This window comes from Thunnus thynnus, chromosome 3, assembly GCF_963924715.1.
Source record: "Thunnus thynnus chromosome 3, fThuThy2.1, whole genome shotgun sequence".
In the NCBI taxonomy this organism is placed as follows: Eukaryota; Metazoa; Chordata; class Actinopteri; order Scombriformes; family Scombridae; genus Thunnus; species Thunnus thynnus.
Genome location: NC_089519.1, coordinates 32,539,368 through 32,557,999, shown reverse-complemented (window position 1 = coordinate 32,557,999; position 18,632 = coordinate 32,539,368). Strand labels below are relative to the sequence as shown.

Genomic DNA, 18,632 nt, shown 5'->3' with positions numbered 1-18,632 from the left:
TTCGACGGTGCATCATTGACGTACGATAATGTACTGAAGAACCTCAACATTGTGTTTACCACCTTCTTCTTCATGGAATCAGTCCTCAAGATAATCGCTTTCGGCCCTCTGGTAAGGCTGTAAAAAAAAAAAAAAAAAAAAAGAACAAATATGGAAAGACGCACAAACACGCAGTACCTACGCAGATATTCCTCATCTAGGTTGACCCAGTCTATATGCTTCAGTGTTTCATCCTATAATTCATTTATAAAGCGGGTTATTTTGGTAGACAGATCTAGAGCATGTTCTTCCTGTCCCTGAAACACCCAGAGCATACAGTGTCGCACAGCAGTCACGCTATCAGCCTCTTTCCAGTCTGTCTCCACGGTAACAACACATCCATTGGCCAGGGGCATATCTCTTACTGCCCTCTAGCTTCAGTTTTAGGGAGATGCAATTAGCTACTTCTTTCATCGGGCTAACGTCTCACTTTTTTTCTCTTTCCCAACAGAATTACTTCAGAGACGCCTGGAACATTTTTGATTTTGTCTCTGTCCTTGGAAGCATCACTGACATATTAGTTACAGAACTAGGGGTAAGTACTTTGGAGAGTTTGGACCACCACATGTTATTTGAAGCTGAACACAAGCTGATGATTTGTCACATGAAGCTGGTTTAATGGACTCAAAGGAAAAATCAGCCAAAACTAGTCTTTTGTTCCTTTTATTGGAGCCTTAAAGTGACTCAGTGTGTAGTTCTTTTTGCTTATAACCATCAAAATGCTGAAATACTTCCTCACTGAAACTACAAAAACAGAACTTTTGGACACAAAATAATTATTTTTATTTTGCTTGTGTAGAGGACAGCCAATAACATTGTTTCCCAAGACAGAAGTTTTCAGTGCTCAAGCATGATTATAAAATTGCACATAAGAATGATACAAATTCCATGAATCTGTTTCACAACTCTCCAAAAGCCGTTAGGTAAGATGCCCCAATAAATAAATAATAGCTGATTTTTCCTTTAAGTCTGTTACACACTGAAAACAGTGTCCAACACTCCATATATACACATACACAAAGGCAACTAAGTATTTTCCCTTTCTAACTATGGATTTTATATATACAGTAGGAGTCAGAAGTTTGGATACCCTTCCCTATTAACCCTTTCATGCATGAATTATCATAATCTCAGTCAGGATTTTTTTTCCAAAGTGTTTTTATTCCCCTTTATACATGAAAAAAAATATTTGAACTTCATTTTTTTTAAACATGGGATGACACAGTAGAGTCCACTGTGGTGGCTGATGTGCAACTATACCATTAAAACCCCCATGCATATCTAAGAAAACGGCTTTTGAATAGCTGTCCACTGTAGTGACCACTATGCATGAAAGGGTTCAGGAGAATGGGAGGGTTCATCCAGACTTTTGACTGGTCTTAATACAGTCTTAACTGCTAACTTTAATGTAGCTGTCTGTCAACAGACTGTAAATGGTGCAGGTGTACAGGTACATTTCTTATGCTATAAGGATTAGCATTAGCAAATTATAATCCAGTTGTCATAGCTGTACCTTTCAAGTACCTGAATGCTTTGTGTCTGTCTGTCTGTGTTATTCTATGGGGGGGGTTTCATTCTAAATAATAATAATAATAATAATATAAATATCTTTGATATTATTTAATGAATAGAAATCACCTTTATGACGATCTTTATTTTCCAATTTCTCTAGTTTTTTTTTTCATTCTGGGGTGAAACTTGTCAGACAACTTAAAGGTCCAGTCCTGTATTGGGATGCAGTGCTTCCTTCGACCCTGAACAATTATAAAGTCTAAAGTCTAAATTAAAAACGCAACTTGCACCGATAATAGATTGTGCCTAATGTGCCGTTGTGTGCGAACATGCTCATGTTTATTTCACAGTTAATTGTGCTTTGTTTGTATGTTTATCAATATGTCTATCTGTGCATTATAATCTACATACAAGCTTAATATAGTTATATCTATAAGACTCAATATTTGTAGAATTCTTTAGCAATTTCAGCCCCTCTTTGTTGTCCACCTATTTTTTAGGTTTCAGTCATGAACTTATAAAACCACTCCGACCTGCACAAGTCTTCCTCTCATTCACACTAACTAGATTAGCAGAAACTGCGCTAATTACTGCAGAACAACTGTGTTTTCAGATGATTAAAGACACCCTCTGGCCATGTTGGAAGTGCTAAATTTACATTTTAGCTGTCTGAACTGATACCAATTGACATTAGAGTTGTTTTCAGTGAACTGATCATTTCAGACGTCCGATTGATTATCTGTCAATATAATGTCGGCTCGTAGCAGCTAAACTGTTGGATGAACACATCCGATCTGACAAGCTTGCGTAATAAGTAGTTGCTAGTGTTAGAAGTGGCTAGTAATCACATGTTGATATTGACACGTTGCTTAGCTGCATAGTTACCATAATCAGTTCAGGTTAACTAAGTATCTAGTTGCAGTTCTGCAGAATAAATACACCAAAAACCAAAATGAACCTCATCTTCCTAATCAGACCAGTGTTTTTTTTATTTTTACCTCTCTTACAGATCAGAGAAAATCTTTTTTCAGGAGCTTTATATCTATTTTTGTAGCCAAGGTTACTAAAGACAAAGTTATCCCAATTATCCCAATATTTTCAAATTAAGGACCAAACACCTGACAGGGTTCATTTTGGTTACATTTTGCCACTTGGACTTCCAGCTGAAACCATTGTTGTTGGATTTTGTAAAGAGCACAACTGTTGAGAAGAAATATCATAAATCGACTGGGCAAAATACTTTTACTGTGCTATTCAGTGCTAATGCTAACCTAAATACGCACAAATAGTCCAAAATAGCCAATGATTTTCCAGTAGTAGTGGCATCAAAGAGGGGCTGAACCAACTGTATCACAGTAACTGTTGTTGTTGACTTGAAGTTGTGTTTCACTGCCTTTTTAACGACACCCATAATGATTCCGTCTTCCTCTTCTATCTCTTTACATGCTTTCTTTAAACCTCTCTACTTTGTTGGCGCCCTACGCCCCTCCCACTCCCTCCTCCTCTGATTAAAAAAAAATCCATCCAATCAAAATGCACTATGAAATCCTTCATCGTGTTCTCCATCCGTGCTGCGCCATGACATGTGGTGGTGGTGCTGTGATGATGATGATGATGATGATAATGATGGTGGTGGTGTGCGTTTCGCCCCCATGCCCCTGCCCAATAAAACACACGACCAACCCCCCCCTCCAAAAAAAATGTCTCTCACCCACTCACAATGTTCTACAATTTACCACAAAAAAAAAAAAAAAAAAACAAAACCTCCCCTCCCATTCATCTTTCTACATCTTCGCACATGTAGAATCCGGTTGGTTTGTAATTTATCTCTCAAAGCTTTCTGCTGCATCCTCATTGGTCATGCGTACCCCCCCCCCCAACCCATTTCTTATCCCCAGTCACCCCTCTTCCCCATGACCAGTCTTAACCTTCAGAACTCTTTGACCCCAGTGCATGCGCTTTCTGGATGATGACCTTTTTATTAAACTTTTGAACTTGATTATTTAGAAAGGTTACGTAATGCATTTTCACATAGCGATATACATACTTAAATGGACCCTAAGTTCCCTTAAAAAAAACTTTACTCCAAGTGGTTTGCACACATCCAGTAGGGACCATTTTTTTCAAACTTTCACCAATTCCCCAGTCAGGAGGATTGCTAAATAAGAACAGGAGCACTTAATCTGGTCTGCTTACCTGTAATCAGGCTAATTAAGTAGGCAAACAGTCACTGGTGTTGTCATGATGCCTACATTTTGAATTTGCCATTAAGACAAACTAGTAAAAACCTCAAATTGGACTTTGTTGCAACTTTGGAACAGCGGGTTTTAGCAGTTTTATTGAAAACTGCTCCATATTTGGCTCCTTGCAGCAGTTTTGTGCAGAAAATTACATGGACTGAGATCCGGTTCAGCTTCTGTCTTGAGTTGGAGCTGAAATGTGATTCAATATTCAATTCAGGCTTCTTGCAACAGCATCGATATGTCGTAATGTTGCTTATCATTCATGACAACACTAGAAACCGATATTCAACAGCACTTGGCACCTGTTTTATTTTTCAGCACAACATCTCACATGTACAAGAAAATAAATTCTCACACTTTTAAGTGAACGTTGAGTCAAACGTGAGGTTTTGATTTGCTCGACCCCACCGGTCCCCAGATGGTCTGCATGTAGGCCGGTTCTTTCCCCCGAAAAAGTATGCTGCCATGCTAAACCATGCCATGCCAAGCCATGCCTGCACTGAGGCTGCTCGCTAGTCCTTCCCTCCTCCTCCTCCTCCTCCTCTTCCTCTTCATACCCCCCCCCCCCCCCCCCCTCTTCCTGCCTTGCCTGTCAACCACAAAATACCAGGGTCTCACCAGGGAGTTTGGCTGTTTTACCTTAAATAGTGCTTTCTGTGAAACTGTAAGGAACCAGAGCAAGTTTCAAAAAGACTCCAGCCCTAAGGATCACTAATTTTGATTTTGTCTCATGTCCGTTTTGATTAATCTGTTCTTATTCTAAGGACTTGAGGGTATTTTGAAAGAAAACAAATCTCTCTCCATTGATTTTGTTCTTGGCTGTGCAGCTACTAGAAGGCTGTGCCTCAGACATATGGAAATCAATCAACTGAAATCAATATGCACTTTCAACTGCATTACTGCCTAATAATAATGTGACTTTGACAAAAAAAAAAAAGTAAACCAAACTAGATGTTCATTCTGCTAAATGATTTTCATATAGTACAGAATATGAATGTAAACTAAATCCCAGAATGGTAGCACAAATCTAAACCTGTTTCCTGTAGCTTGCATTTTGATAATGGCTTTGAAGTTAAGGAGCTAAAATGTGCAAACACACTGTTATTTCCCTTTCAACGTTAGTCATTTTGAATGAAAATGAAAGCCTAGTGATTCATGCAGCCGAAGCCATTTAAGGGCAAACTGCCTTATGTTCCAGTTTATCCAGTTTACGTTGACATCGGCTCTTGTTCTCTGGAGATGAGATGCCAAGTTTGGACTGTGTGTTTTTGAAAAGAAAACCTTTCCAAACTTAAAAATGTCATATTCAGAGTTTCACAGAGAACTCCAAGCCATGCTCTTTTGTGTGTGTATGTGTGTGTGTATCTGTGTATGTGTGTGTGTGTGTGTGTGTGTGTGTGTGTGTGGTTGACAGGCACCGTGCACTGTGCTCCTTTTATGTGTGGCCTGCTTGCCCCTCAGAGATCAGTGCATTTGGTTCTCTTAAAAAAAAAAAAAAAAAGCGTTCTGCTGTACCAGATTGGATGATGACCTTTAGACTCTTTGAATTATGATTTTCCTTTTTTCCTCTCTCTCTCTCTTTTTTATCCTTTAACCTTTTCTCTGTCTTTCTCTCATTTACCTTTGTGTCTACTCAGTGCCATTATGTTTGCAGTTGGTTATGTTTTGTTGGTTTTTGATCCCCCTCCTCTATTTCTGTCTTTTCTCCTCTCTTTATTCCGCTGTTGTTTTTTGGTTTTTATGTTTGTGGGTAAATGGAGGTTGTGCAGGTGTCACGTGTTTGGTGAAAATGACTGTTCTTCTTCTTCTGTGCTGTAGAATAACTTCATCAACCTGAGCTTCCTGAGGCTGTTCAGAGCAGCTCGTCTCATCAAGCTGCTGAGACAGGGAGAGACCATCCGCATCTTGCTGTGGACCTTCGTCCAGTCCTTCAAGGTATTCAGTCATGAACAGATATACACATACATACAATCACAACACTTTACACGGTGCTGACAAATATTTTCCCTCTTCCTCTGCTCCGGTAGGCTCTGCCATACGTGTGTCTGCTCATTGCCATGCTCTTCTTCATCTATGCCATCATTGGCATGCAGGTGAGTATTACTCTTTTCTTCCAGGCAGTTTGGATTTTCGCAGGATGTTGAATTTTCTCTGCATATGTCTTAACAACAATAGCTCAGCATGCATTGTGTAAGCTGCCTAGTTGCTTTATGGCACAAATGAGGAGGACAACACTGCTTTATAGCACAATTAATACCCGAAGAATATGCAGTTTTGTTCTTTTAGTCTTGTCAAGTCTCAAAAAAAGTGTTCTGTATGCTAAAGAGGATAATGTTAATGTGTTTGTGTTTAGTTGTTCGGGAACCTGGCACTAGATGAGGAGGGAGAGAGTGCCATCAACGAGCACAATAACTTCAGAACCTTCATCATGGCTCTAATGCTGCTGTTCAGGTACAGTCACCTTAAACAGAGAGAAGCAGGGGTTATGGGACAGAAAACAACAGATGGCTGATATTTTACTGAACGATGCAGATAAATATAAAGGTTTTAAAATATTAGGAAGTAGGTTACAAACATATACTACATACAGAATGTATACAACTACTGTATATGGTATTATATGGCAGTTGGGCCTCTGTTTACGGCTCCATGCTCACTCTTTCATGTTTTTCTGTGTGTGTCCCGTCATGCAGGAGCGCTACAGGTGAAGCGTGGCATGAGATCATGTTGGCTTGTCTGGGTGGTAAAGAATGCGACCCAGAATCAGGGAACACAGAACCTGAATGTGGCAGCACCTTCGCCTACACCTACTTTGTCTCCTTCATCTTCCTCTGCTCTTTCCTGGTGAGGAAAAAAAAAACGCAGAATGTCGCTTTAACCACTTAATCAAAATGTGCATTTACTTGTAGTTTTTATATTCTATCTAATTATGTCTCCTTGCTAGAACACATCATCTGCTTGTTAGTTGTTGCATCACATACCAGTAAAATGGAAAATGAGTCACTCCAGTTATATCAAGTGTTTTTAATAATCCCTTCTTTCCTGTGATTTCTTAGTTTTCAATGAATAGATGTATTATATAATCCTGGATGCTGTTTAAAACATTTACATGATGTCAAGCAAAGCCTATTAAAATATTTTCCAGGTTCTGAGATTTTCTAAGATTTTAAAAAATAAAAATGAAATCTTCATGGTTTAAAACTACAGCGAGCAAAGTGTCCTGTCAACAGTTTTATAGTTGTCACTTTTATAATGGAAATCTATAAGGAAAAAAAGCAGTACCCCAACTGGCCACTAGGACAATGTATGAAAATATACCAAACAAAAACAAGTTATTTACAATTCCTTCGAGATCTATCTAACAATTTGTGTTAAAGGTCCAGTGTGTAGAATTTAGTGGCATCTAGCAGACGGACTTGGCAGAAATTAAATATAATATTCATAAGTATGTTTTAATTAGTGTATAATCGTTGTGTTTTCGTTACCTTAGTTACAGGAGCCCAGAACAGACAAACCAAGCACTGGCTCTAGAGAGGGCTTTTCACGTTTTTTGCGATTTTCATGGCCACCGTAGCTTCTCCTACATGCTTGGAAGGGGTATTCATTTGGATACCAATAAATCTTACACACTGGTCCTTTAAATCTGAAATATTTTCCTAAGTCAGTAATAAAACTCATCCCTCTTTGTTCGCTGTGTCCTGACTCAGATGCTCAATCTGTTTGTGGCCGTCATCATGGACAACTTTGAGTACCTGACCAGAGACTCTTCTATCCTGGGGCCGCATCACCTGGACGAGTATGTAAGGATATGGGCCGAGTACGACCCTGCTGCCTGGTGAGTGGCACACACACACACACACACACACACGCACTGTAGCAGTCAATAAAAATGTGAAAACACACATATAAAGTAGAGATTACATACACATATACAGATACACAAGCTTGAATCTAGAAAAATGCTGCTACTGTATGTAACAGAAAACTGAGCAAAAATAGACACACTGTTTTGTCTCATGCTGAATATAAAATAACTAACACTTGACTTTCTCTCCCGTCCCAAAATCGGGACAAGGACTGGTGTCATGATCTCGTCCGCAAAGTGTAATAATGATGCAGGATCAACGTCATGTGAGGATAAGATTAAAAAAGCGGGACAGTTAATGCTGGCCTGTCTTAAGCGAGGAGTTATCTACTTTTCTTTATTTTCAAGATGCAAAAATTTGTGCACAGATGAGGTGAATGTAACGCTCTCCTCCTCCTCCTCCTCCTCCTCCTCCTTTCCTCATGAGTGTATGTAAGAGCATGCATGTGAGGAAGGTGTCTTACACCTCTTTCTCAGTGTAAATCAATGTTCTTTCTTCTACCTTATCTTTCTTTATTTCCTTTTCATCTCCCAATTTTCATCTTTTTTCTTCTTCCTCTTTCTCTCTCTCTCTCTCTCTCTGTGTGATCTGTGAGTTTCTTCACCTAATCTCCCCTCCTTGTATTTTTCTTGCAGCGGGCGCATACATTATAAGGATATGTACAGTTTATTGCGAGTTATCTCCCCTCCCCTGGGCCTTGGCAAGAAATGCCCACATAGGGTGGCCTGCAAGGTTTGGACCAAACCCCTAAAGCACAAACTTAAACGCAACCTGCTCGCCTTTAAGAGACTGGAATGAATGTCGCTCTTTATCACTTTTAAAACAAATTCTTTCCTACTTCAACTTTTTTATTGCATTTGGTTTGATTATTTTTGTTCAGGTTTTGCATTATTCAGTTGTTTTAATCTCATATCACCATTGAATCATCTTTTCGGGAGGGAGGGAGGGGGGAGGGTGAGGGGGGGGGGGGGTTTCTGTTGTATATGCATTCTGACATGACAATGAGAATGTTTGGGACAATGCAGAAATGCACACACACACACTCTTGTACACACTCACTCACACACACCGATAGCGGTGTGTGAAGCATGAGGTGGTGCACTGCACTCGCTATTGTCTTCTGACTGAACGCTGGGGGAAATTACACTGATGTTTTCCACTTTTAATTCAGTAGTATGTAAAAAAAAAAAAAAAACTAGAGTCTAGACTCCCATTTAGCCATTGTTGTTTTATTTCTGCTTGCTGTCTAATTTTGCCTGAGCAGAAAATGGATCGAGCAACGTGCATTGTTCTTGTTTGAGTTTGGGGTTTGGGTGAGGGAGGCGGGGTTAGTGCAGAGACGTACACAATGAGGGCTTGGCCTTGAATAACGTTATCACGCTTTACCTTCAGAGCTGTTAGCCAAGTCGGTGTTTTCCAGCCGTGTGACATCGAGGCTTTAGAGTCTGCAGGTTTTCAGCTGATTCCACCGATAAACACGATTTAAACCCGCTGATAGCGAGCTGCGGTTGTGGTCGGCTGAAATGACAAATTGCAGACGTTTGTATCTCCATGGCACACGTCTGAACCACTGTGTTTCAAATTTCAAAGCTGCTACGTGTAGATTTTTTGTAAAATTATAGCATCTTTCAAATGATGATAATGAACGTTTAATCAATCCCAGTGCAACTGTATCTTATTTGATACCTCCACCAGATGGCATCAAAGTCAGATTTTTTTTTTTCTAATCCTACATGTAGTGGCTCTAAGTTTTCAAGTAATGAAAAGCATTTTTAGACCTGTTACATCCTCTATTTAAGGAAACACACAGCAGTGTAAAGGAGTGCAAAGTCTGTTCCTCACACAGTAAAATGTCAAGTTGAATAAATGTGATGCCGTGCTTAAATATGCTGCAACATGCTAAAAATGTATTTCCTGCATATATAAATATACTGGCATCTTGGCAAAGTGAGAGAATGATTTCTTAAATCTTTCTCAACATATACAGATCACACTAAAAACAGTTTTATAAGGTTTAGTATAGCGTTTTTACAGTAAATACTTTAGTCCCAGATTACATACGTTTACTTCCCTTGTATGAATGATTTCTTCATAACCTCAGACTGGTCCCAAAGAAGACAATTTCTGCATGGTTGTTATGTAACCAGACAGCTTGCATATCCCAACTGCTTGTGTTCATGTTGGTAAACCTGAAGTGGAGAGAGTAACAGGCCTATTCACTGTTAGCTGAAAGGTAAAAACACGGCCAAACCCGCTCTGTTTGTGGCTCTGGTTTATTGGGAAAGAAGGAAAGGGGCAGGGTGTGTGTGTGGTTTGGGGCAGGGACTCTGGACATATGAAGGTCTTGTGTCCACCAAGCACCTCTTTAACTACCTGTGCTGAGATGCTTGTGGTCAGTAACATCTGCTGGTGCCTTATGATTGTTAGAAAGGTGCTGCGGTTTTTGACTTAGACTTTGAATATTGTGAAAGGGTCAGTTCACACAAATCACAGCAAGACATATTTTCTCACTTAACCCAAGTTGTGTCTCGTCATGCAGACAGTTTTAGTTTTATGGGAAGAGATTTCTGCTTCAGCCCTAGTACAATTGAGGGAAATGGAACTTTTTTGGTAAATGGCTGCATTTACAGTATGCATTTACAATTTGCCTATTATTCCCACACTCACACACAAACTCACACTGATGGCAGCGAACTACAATGCAAGGAGCCGGCCTGATCATCGGGAGCACTTTGGGGTTCAGTTCAGTGTCTCGCCCAAGGAAACATCAATATGTGGACAGGGGCAGCTGAGGATTGAACCTCCAACAATTATTGGACGACTGAGTTGACCTCCTCACCCCTTTTAGAAACAGTTTTCCGTTTACTACGGATAATCCACAGACCTCACTGTCAAATGTTTTCCTTGGAACTACCGTCTACCCAAGTAGTCCCTATAAAACAGTTAACTTTAAGGTCTACTGATGATTTTATTGAAGTAAAAGTACAAAAATATCAAGAAAAAATGCACTTTAAGTATTAAAAAGGGAAAGTATGCATTATGCACAATTGCTCCTTTCAAGGTGTTGCATTATTATATTAATGGATAATTATTGGTCTTGCGTTAATGCAGCATTTAAATGTTGGAGATAGTTGAGGTGGATTTAAAAAGCTTAATCTGCAAAGGAGGTTTTAACTGTACAGTAGCTGTCAGATAAATATAATAGAGCAGGAGTATAAAGTGGCATGAAACTTGGACTTCAAAATTGTGCTTAAGTTCAGTACTTGAGTAAATGTCCATTTTATTGGGGCGGCAGCAAAAATCTCAAAGGTGAATACTTCGGCACATAAAACCCAAACAACCTGAATTCCCATAATAGCGCTGGAGGTATGTGAGAAAGTATTGTTTTGTCTCTTTTGTGATTTGGGTGAACTGACCCTTTAACAAAACAATCCCACCTGTTCTCTTCGACATAATGGAGGGTTCCCACAAACATCTGAAGGGACAGCTGTGAGCAGAGGCTCCTGGTGGACACGCAGCCTCAGTAACGGACTGCATTGACTTGTCATTGTGACTCACTCCGACCTCTGCAGCGGTGCTTTTCTTTGCCTGCTAGAAGCCCCGCTGCGAGTTCTATCCGAGCGGCGAAAGAGGGCAAAGACCAAAAAAAAAAAAAAAAACCCAAATCCCCTTTTCACCTCGCATAGAACGGTATCTCAACAACAACTAACTAAACTAAATGATAACACCTCCTCCTCCCTCAACCTTCCTCTCCTTCCCCCGACCTTTCTCCCTCTCTCCCTTCCTCTCTTTTTCCTCCCACTTTACGATTATACCAGACTAGAAACACTCCCCCCTCGTTCTCTCTCTTTCTCTCTTTCTCTCACCACAGCAACCACATATCCACAGCGATCAAAACAATAACCTCTGTGTATTTGTTTCCCCCCCTCTTCCTTTCCTTTGTCGGTTTCTTTCTTTTTTCTCCTCATGTCTCCTCTCCCCCAACACACCTCTGTGCGTCTGCGTCCCCCCCCAACCCCCCCACCCCCTTCGTCCTCCTTCTCCCTACCCCTCATTGTTTTTATTTCTTTCGTTTTCACGTCGTCCGTCTTCGTTTGTTCTGTCTGTCGTGTGCGTGTATGTTGGCGTGTGGGTGTCTGAATGCACGTGCGCGTGTATTTGTGGCCACCCCAGCGGCCGGATCAGTTACACAGACATGTATCAGATGCTAAGACACATGTGTCCGCCGCTAGGCCTCGGGAAGAGGTGTCCCGCCCGGGTCGCCTATAAGGTAGACTCGCCCCCCACCTTACCCCTCCACCCCCCTCAACCACCACCCCCACCTCCTTCCCACCCTCCCTGTCATTCCTCTCATCTCTCCCTATCCCAACCCACCTCCGTCCTTACACCTCCCCATCGCTGGGGAGGAGAACCTCTCCTCTCTCATCTGCTAAAAACCTCCCCTTTCCCTTTCCTCCTCCCCCCCTCCCCTCCTCCCCTCCCCGCCCTCCCTCTCCTTCCCTCCCTCCTCCCAGCGGTGTTCTCCTCATTGTCTGTTAGTGGTGGTTGTGGTGGTGGTGAGCGCTGTCCTCTCTTCTCTCTCTCCGACCGCGGGGATGGAGGGATGGGCTTTTGTCGTGCAGTGAAGTGAAGTGATAGTGGAGTGATAGTCAGTCCTCTTTCTTTTATTTTTCTCCCGTCAGGCCGCAGGAGTAAGGGAACGGAGAAGGCTTTGCCAGTCCTTCTGCAACCTGCACGGACGCATGCATGCACACATACACGCACCTTTCAACTACAATCCAGATGTAGAAACAGAAATAGAGCACAGATCTTATGAGGTATTTCTCTTTGTTGCATGAGCTGCCCAATACTCTATAGTCTCTATAGCCTGTTTGTTTAACTGTTGCTACTGATATTTACAATAAAGAACAACTTTATAGCAAAAAAAAGTTGGATCACTATGCATTACAGGCATATTTTAAAAATGAGATCCTGTAAATGATTCATAGGTGTCTAGTGCACCCCAGGATTTACTGTGAATATTATTTATAATGTCCATAAACATTTAAACGGGGATATGTTTGCCGAATGTTGAAATGTACATCTTACAAGAGCCATTGCTTTACAATAAACAAACTCAGTAAATTATTCATGTTATTGAATACACAAGACAACATTTACCCTCTGGAAATGTAGTAAGTTTATTCTAAATAATATTCACACCGTGCAACAGTTTGCTTACGATGCGGGTACAGAAGGACCGGCAAGGGTGTCTGTCTTCAGTCCTCTGCGTCTCTTATTCCTGTGGATGGTACTATAGTGCTCACATATACATTACCACACACATACACACTGTCCACACAAGAAAATGAGTAGGAGAAGTTCTGGCCCTTGGATTTTTTTGTCTTTTTTCAAGATGCTTTTTTTTTTCGCTACCCAAGGAAACTTGAGTCTTTGGCTTCTCTTTGCACCTCAGACCACCAGGGTAAAGATTCGGGTTGAGCATTTCAGCACTCGCTGTCTCTTTGTCTTGTTGTCCACGCTTTTTCTCCACCTCAGTAGACTCCTGCTCTTATCTGTACTCTTTCTCTTTCTTATTGACATCCAGATTCATTAAAATTATTTGGTGCCTGGAGTGCCTCAGCTAAAAGCTAAGAGATGTTGCAGATCACATCAGAGGTGAAAATACGCTCTTTTCACTGCAGATTTTTTAAAATTGTCATACAGTAGCAACAAGCACACAAGTATAACTGATAACATTAATGATGATGTCCCAGTGAGCCAGTTGGCCTGTATGCATAACACCTTGGCCCTGAAACTACCACAACTAATTGATATAATGTTAATATAATAATAAAATGTAACAATGCAATGAGTGTGCTTTACCCTTAAGGCTAACCTATCTAGACTGACATTGTTGCACCTTTGCATTTTAAGGTGTTTGTAATTGCTACCTTCTGTAATTTTATGTTGAAGGAATTTGATGGAAAATCCCCTCCTTTTATTTTCTTAACTTGTTGTGATAATACCTGCACAATGTTAGCATCTATTCTCAAAGGCGAGACAGTGTTTGCTTATTATACTCACAGTACTTCATATACAGTAAAACCAAAAAAGAAACAAAACTAGGTGAAAACCTAGTATATGGCTGGACCATGTATGAAATGCGATAGGGCTTTTAATTTGATACGACAGATAACAGAAGTGGCGACACGTGGTGACCAAGCCCCCAGGAAGTGCGCTGGGCTTTGACTGAAGTTAGGTTGACATAGGGCCTTTCCCAATACCAAGTATGCCAAGTTCAGACTTGCGTACTTGCTAGTTTGGACTTGGCAAGTTTGATTCGGGAGTACAAACGTCTGAGGACAGGAGGAAGCAGTACAATCATTCTGCAATTGGAACAGCAGTGTACTTACTGACAGCAGCAGCTCAGCTTCAACACAACTTACCTGACTGTACTGTGACAAAATAATTTCAACTCAAAGCTCCACTAACACTGTTTTCCTCACAAAAAATAACCTCAATGACAGAGATGCAGTAAATTATGTTATTCAGTCTGTAATGTAGCTATAATAAGCGGCTCCTCGCATCTTCAAAAACATCAGAGCCAATTTCCAAATAGGTGTTATTTGGATAAACTGATCACATATAGGGAATCTAAAAGGTTACTTTCTCACTTGAAAAAATATTGAAACTTAATAAAGTGACATATCAACAGTCCTACATCAAAAATTACAACAGCTTTTAGCCTGGTTTAAAATCTCCACCATTGCTGCTGGTTGGTGTGAAATGCATTCTGGGATATTTAGTTGTCTCAAGCTTCAGCCAACCGATGGTGTAACTTCAGTGACGGACAGATATTCATGTTTATAGGGTCCAGCCTATATGTGGTCCAGCCAAAAAGTTAAAATCCTCTTTTGAGCTGCACCTTTATGCGCACTAGCCACACATTATGTACAGCAAGTGAACAGCCTCCGTTTTGGTCACTTTAATCCAAATTCTTCACTGTGCTAAACCTTAGTGAATCTGGGTGACTCTCTCTTTTACCTGTCACTTTTTCTCCTTTTCAGCCTCTTTTGCTTTCCTCTGTCTTTCCTTAAGTTTTGCCTCCTTTCTTTTTTACTTATTTTTGTTGCTCTGTCTTTTTTCCTAAAGGAAATTATGTCCACTTTCTCTTTCTTTCTCTCTCTCTGTAATTCTTCTGTCCTTCTAGTTCTCCATCCACTTGTCTGTCAGCAATCAGCACCCATCTTCATACATTCATTGTATTCCTCTCCATCTGTCCATCTGAGCCCGTTCTGTCTCTATCTTCCCTCTTCTTTGATCTTTCTTCTTTCTCTCCAGTATGTCAACTTGTCTTGGCAGTGGCCCCCATCACATACTTCAGCCATCAAAGACTTCCAGTATTCATTGATAAAATTTCACAGAAGATGTCCATTAAAGGACCTTTTGAAATCAGGAAGTGCACATGGTGTTTTGTCAGAATAGAGAAGGGAATGGTTAGACATCTTGAACCTTTGGTTTCTTGACACTGATCACTCTAAATGGCGAGGAAAAGTTTTTGACCTTCCCTTTAGTGGACATTAGGCCTCACACTTGTCGAAAAAGTAGGTTTGATAACTGTGTATTGCTATCACAGCTTGGTTTTTGAACTTGACCTCTTCTCAGTGAACTTATGTCAGTGTCGTTTTTAGTCCTCGTCTTTTTCTCTCGTCTTGTTCTGTAATTTTCAGCCTCCTTAATCTCTTCTCTTACCTTTCTATACACACACACACACTTACACACTTACCTCCTCTCTCTGTTTCTTCCAATTGAACCACATCTTCTTGGTTCCTCTTTTACTCTTTCAGTGTTTTCACGATCCTCCTCTCCCTCCTCATTCTCGCCCTCCTGCCCTATTTATCTGTAACCACATCTCATGACCAAGCTTAGAATCGCCTAGTTTAACTCAACTAACTGCTGTCCCCACCATGTGTCCCCTTTGGTAGACCCCCCTTCCCATTACCCTACAGTACCACTACTACAGTCTGGTTGGTCCAAAACAAAAAAACACAAAGAACATCAATCATCTCTTTTTGATCTTCTCTATGATTTTTTTCTTCTTTCAGGGAATGCCACAACTCTAATCCTCTCTAACTCTGACACCCCCTTAAGACACTGCACCCGTTTGGCATTGAGAGAGATCTTGACTTGCTATGAAATATAATTATCGCTGTCCAATTTGACTTTGATTAAGGGAACAATGAATTTAGAGCGAACAAAAAAAAAAAAGAAAAATCAGTAGGATCAATCCAGTTGGATTGAGGATACTCTCTTTGCGCGGATGCACGGCTGCTTGTATTGTGAAAGTGGGTTTTGAGGGAAGTTGCGGGGGGGGGGGGGGGGGTAGTGAGCTGGGTAGGTTTGAAGAGTTGGGGGTTAGATAATGGTAGTGAAGTAAAGGCATGTTGCATGCTCTGTGTGTCCGGGTTTGTGGGATTTTTCTTGGGGTTGTTGTGTGGTGTTGCATGCAATCTTTGCACTCTCTGTCGCATGGCTATGGGCGACATTGAGACTGCCTGCTGCCTGCCGAGCGATGTGGATGTTGGCCGATGCCCTCCGCCTGCAACACACTTGGCTTTGGGCATGCCCGACACTCGCACACACTCAGAATTACACCAGCACGTACACAAACCCACCGCCATCGTACTATCGTGCTTGCCATCGTGAGTGCCCAACGCTCATGTTCGTAGGTAAATCCGATGGATGTCAACTGGTCTGGATAGGAATGGCAAGCCGCCCTAGCTGGCCCAGCTTGTTTCGTTCTATCCATGGGTTTCTCCATTGGTTTTACCTGGTATAGACATGTAAAGACAGGGAACCTCCTTACTGGTAGGGGGAGCTCTATAGAAGATGCCTCAGTTGAACAAAACAACAGCTGTCTCCTGAAAAATAGCAGAATTACACCAGTGATACTGTTATTGTTCTCCAGTCAACCTATTTTGTCTCCAAAGGACTCCAATTAAGCGCCCTTAATTGCAGTCTGTGCAAATAATTGTGTGTAAGTGGGTGGGGAGGGATGTTGGTATTGGATGGGGGGAGGGGGGGTTTGGTGTATGTGTACTGTTATATATATGTGTACGTAACAACATAGATGTGTAAATGCGCCACTGCATTCACACATTTAGGGAACATGGGCACAGGTTGGGTCGGAGGCCATTTTGGCTCCGATTGTTCTTCCTTGTGGTTCTCGGCTCTCACAGTTGCTTAGCAGCAGATGGCCCTCATTGGATAGCTGTGCTGTTTTGTTGAGTATCACTGGAAAATCAGGAGACGCAGGGATTCACCTGTTCAATTTTCTTTTGTCAAGCAAATGCTCTTGCATTTGCAAATGCATGCACTAATAAAATCAGACTTATCACACAAATGCTCAGCAGTCCCTCAATTAAGCACGTTTATCAGAGGACTTTTGAAACTCTGCTACTATAGTGCCAGCTGTTTAAATGCACTGACTTGACTTATCAGGCTAAACTGATCAGATACGAATCTCAGGGTGTTATTCTGGCACATTATCATCCTTGACTTAACTCTAATCTGTCTCAGGGAATGTTAAGGATAGCTGGACGAGCACAGTCCATCTCTAATTGGCTGTTGTCTATGGAGCTCTCTCAACCCCGACCCCAACCCCTCACCCCCTCCCCTCCCTGGAGGTTCAGGCACGCCACCCTTTAACAAAGACACATCCCTTTCTCATCCTGTCATCCTGACTGGCTCTCCACAGAGGCTGCTGCGCATGGATCTGCCGGTTGCTGACGACAACACGGTACATTTTAACTCCACCCTCATGGCGCTGATCAGGACAGCACTGGATATAAAGATCGCCAAGGGTACGGCTCTAAAGTATTATCATCCCTTTACTCTGTATGTTCATTTCCTGTCTGAAATTCCGAGGTAATTTATGGGACTTCTTTCCTCTCAATATCTGTTTCTCTTCAACAAGAATATTGTAGCAAATGCGACAAAACTCATAATTGCAAATTCTGACACTAACAAATTATTTTTTTGTTTTGGGTGAATGTGTACACGTGTGAATGGCTAAATATATTTCTTTTGGGATTTTGTGCTATTGTGCCTCCCTTTTGGTCTGTACCTTCTTTGCCCTGTGTTTGTGTGTGTGGAATGTTTGCCCATGTATGGATTTATGCATGTGTGGTGTGTGTATGAATGTTTGATATGTGTGTGTGTGTGTACTGTATGTGTGCACTCTGGGTTGCTGGGCCACCCAGGCGGTGCAGACAAGCACCAAATGGATGCAGAGCTGAGAAAGGAGATGATGGCGATTTGGCCGAACTTATCGCAGAAGACACTGGACTTGCTGGTCACACCGCACAAGGGTAAGTTGCAGGAAAAAAAGGCATAGTGGTGTGTGCGTGTGTCCGATCACCAACTCACCAAGAGGACAGCTTCTTCAGCCAGTGTCATTCACTGCTTTGCATCTCCTGATCAGGCCACTATAACATAAACACACATACCTGTACGCATACACACTGTACATGCACCAATTTAGATTAGGTACAAACAATTGTCCGTTCAACAGTTTGTTCAAGAGCAAAATATTTCAGCAACTACTGGCCAGATTGACCTGAAAGTTGAAATTTATTAAAAATGATTTTTGTGACTCTCTGGCTTAATGTGTAGCATTAGGTCAAAAATATATCTAGCCTTTGATCAACACTTCAGTTAGTGACAACCAGAGTTCCTTGATGTTTGCAATCAATATTCCTGGCCAAAATTTCAACTTCTCATTTGCAATGTTCCTGGGAGGATTTGCACTTGATTTTAATGACCCCATGGTGATTCATCTACCATCATTCTCAAAGGAAAACTTGTCATTTTTAGCCCCACTAGTGGTACTACTCCCGAGTGGGACCTTTTTATCCCCATATTCACACAATTTTTGGAGTGCCCAACTCCTCATGCTCTAGAAAAGTTGTTACTGCGAATTCAACTGACT

At 41.3% G+C, this 18,632-nt stretch overlaps 1 protein-coding gene across 1 annotated transcript in view; it reads left to right on the top strand.

The window, feature by feature from the left end:
- LOC137180165 (voltage-dependent P/Q-type calcium channel subunit alpha-1A-like) overlaps positions 1–17,476 on the top strand; it is a 71,936-nt gene extending 54,460 nt beyond the window's left edge. Inside the window, exons 30-37 of the mRNA XM_067585442.1 lie at positions 1–111; positions 491–574; positions 5,613–5,729; positions 5,822–5,887; positions 6,148–6,245; positions 6,488–6,638; positions 7,502–7,629; positions 17,400–17,476. Of these exons, the coding sequence (XP_067441543.1) occupies positions 1–111; positions 491–574; positions 5,613–5,729; positions 5,822–5,887; positions 6,148–6,245; positions 6,488–6,638; positions 7,502–7,629; position 17,400 (756 nt within the window). The 3' untranslated portion in view covers positions 17,401–17,476. The remainder of the gene's footprint in view (positions 112–490; positions 575–5,612; positions 5,730–5,821; positions 5,888–6,147; positions 6,246–6,487; positions 6,639–7,501; positions 7,630–17,399) is intronic.
- The last annotated feature ends 1,156 nt before the right edge of the window (positions 17,477–18,632 follow it).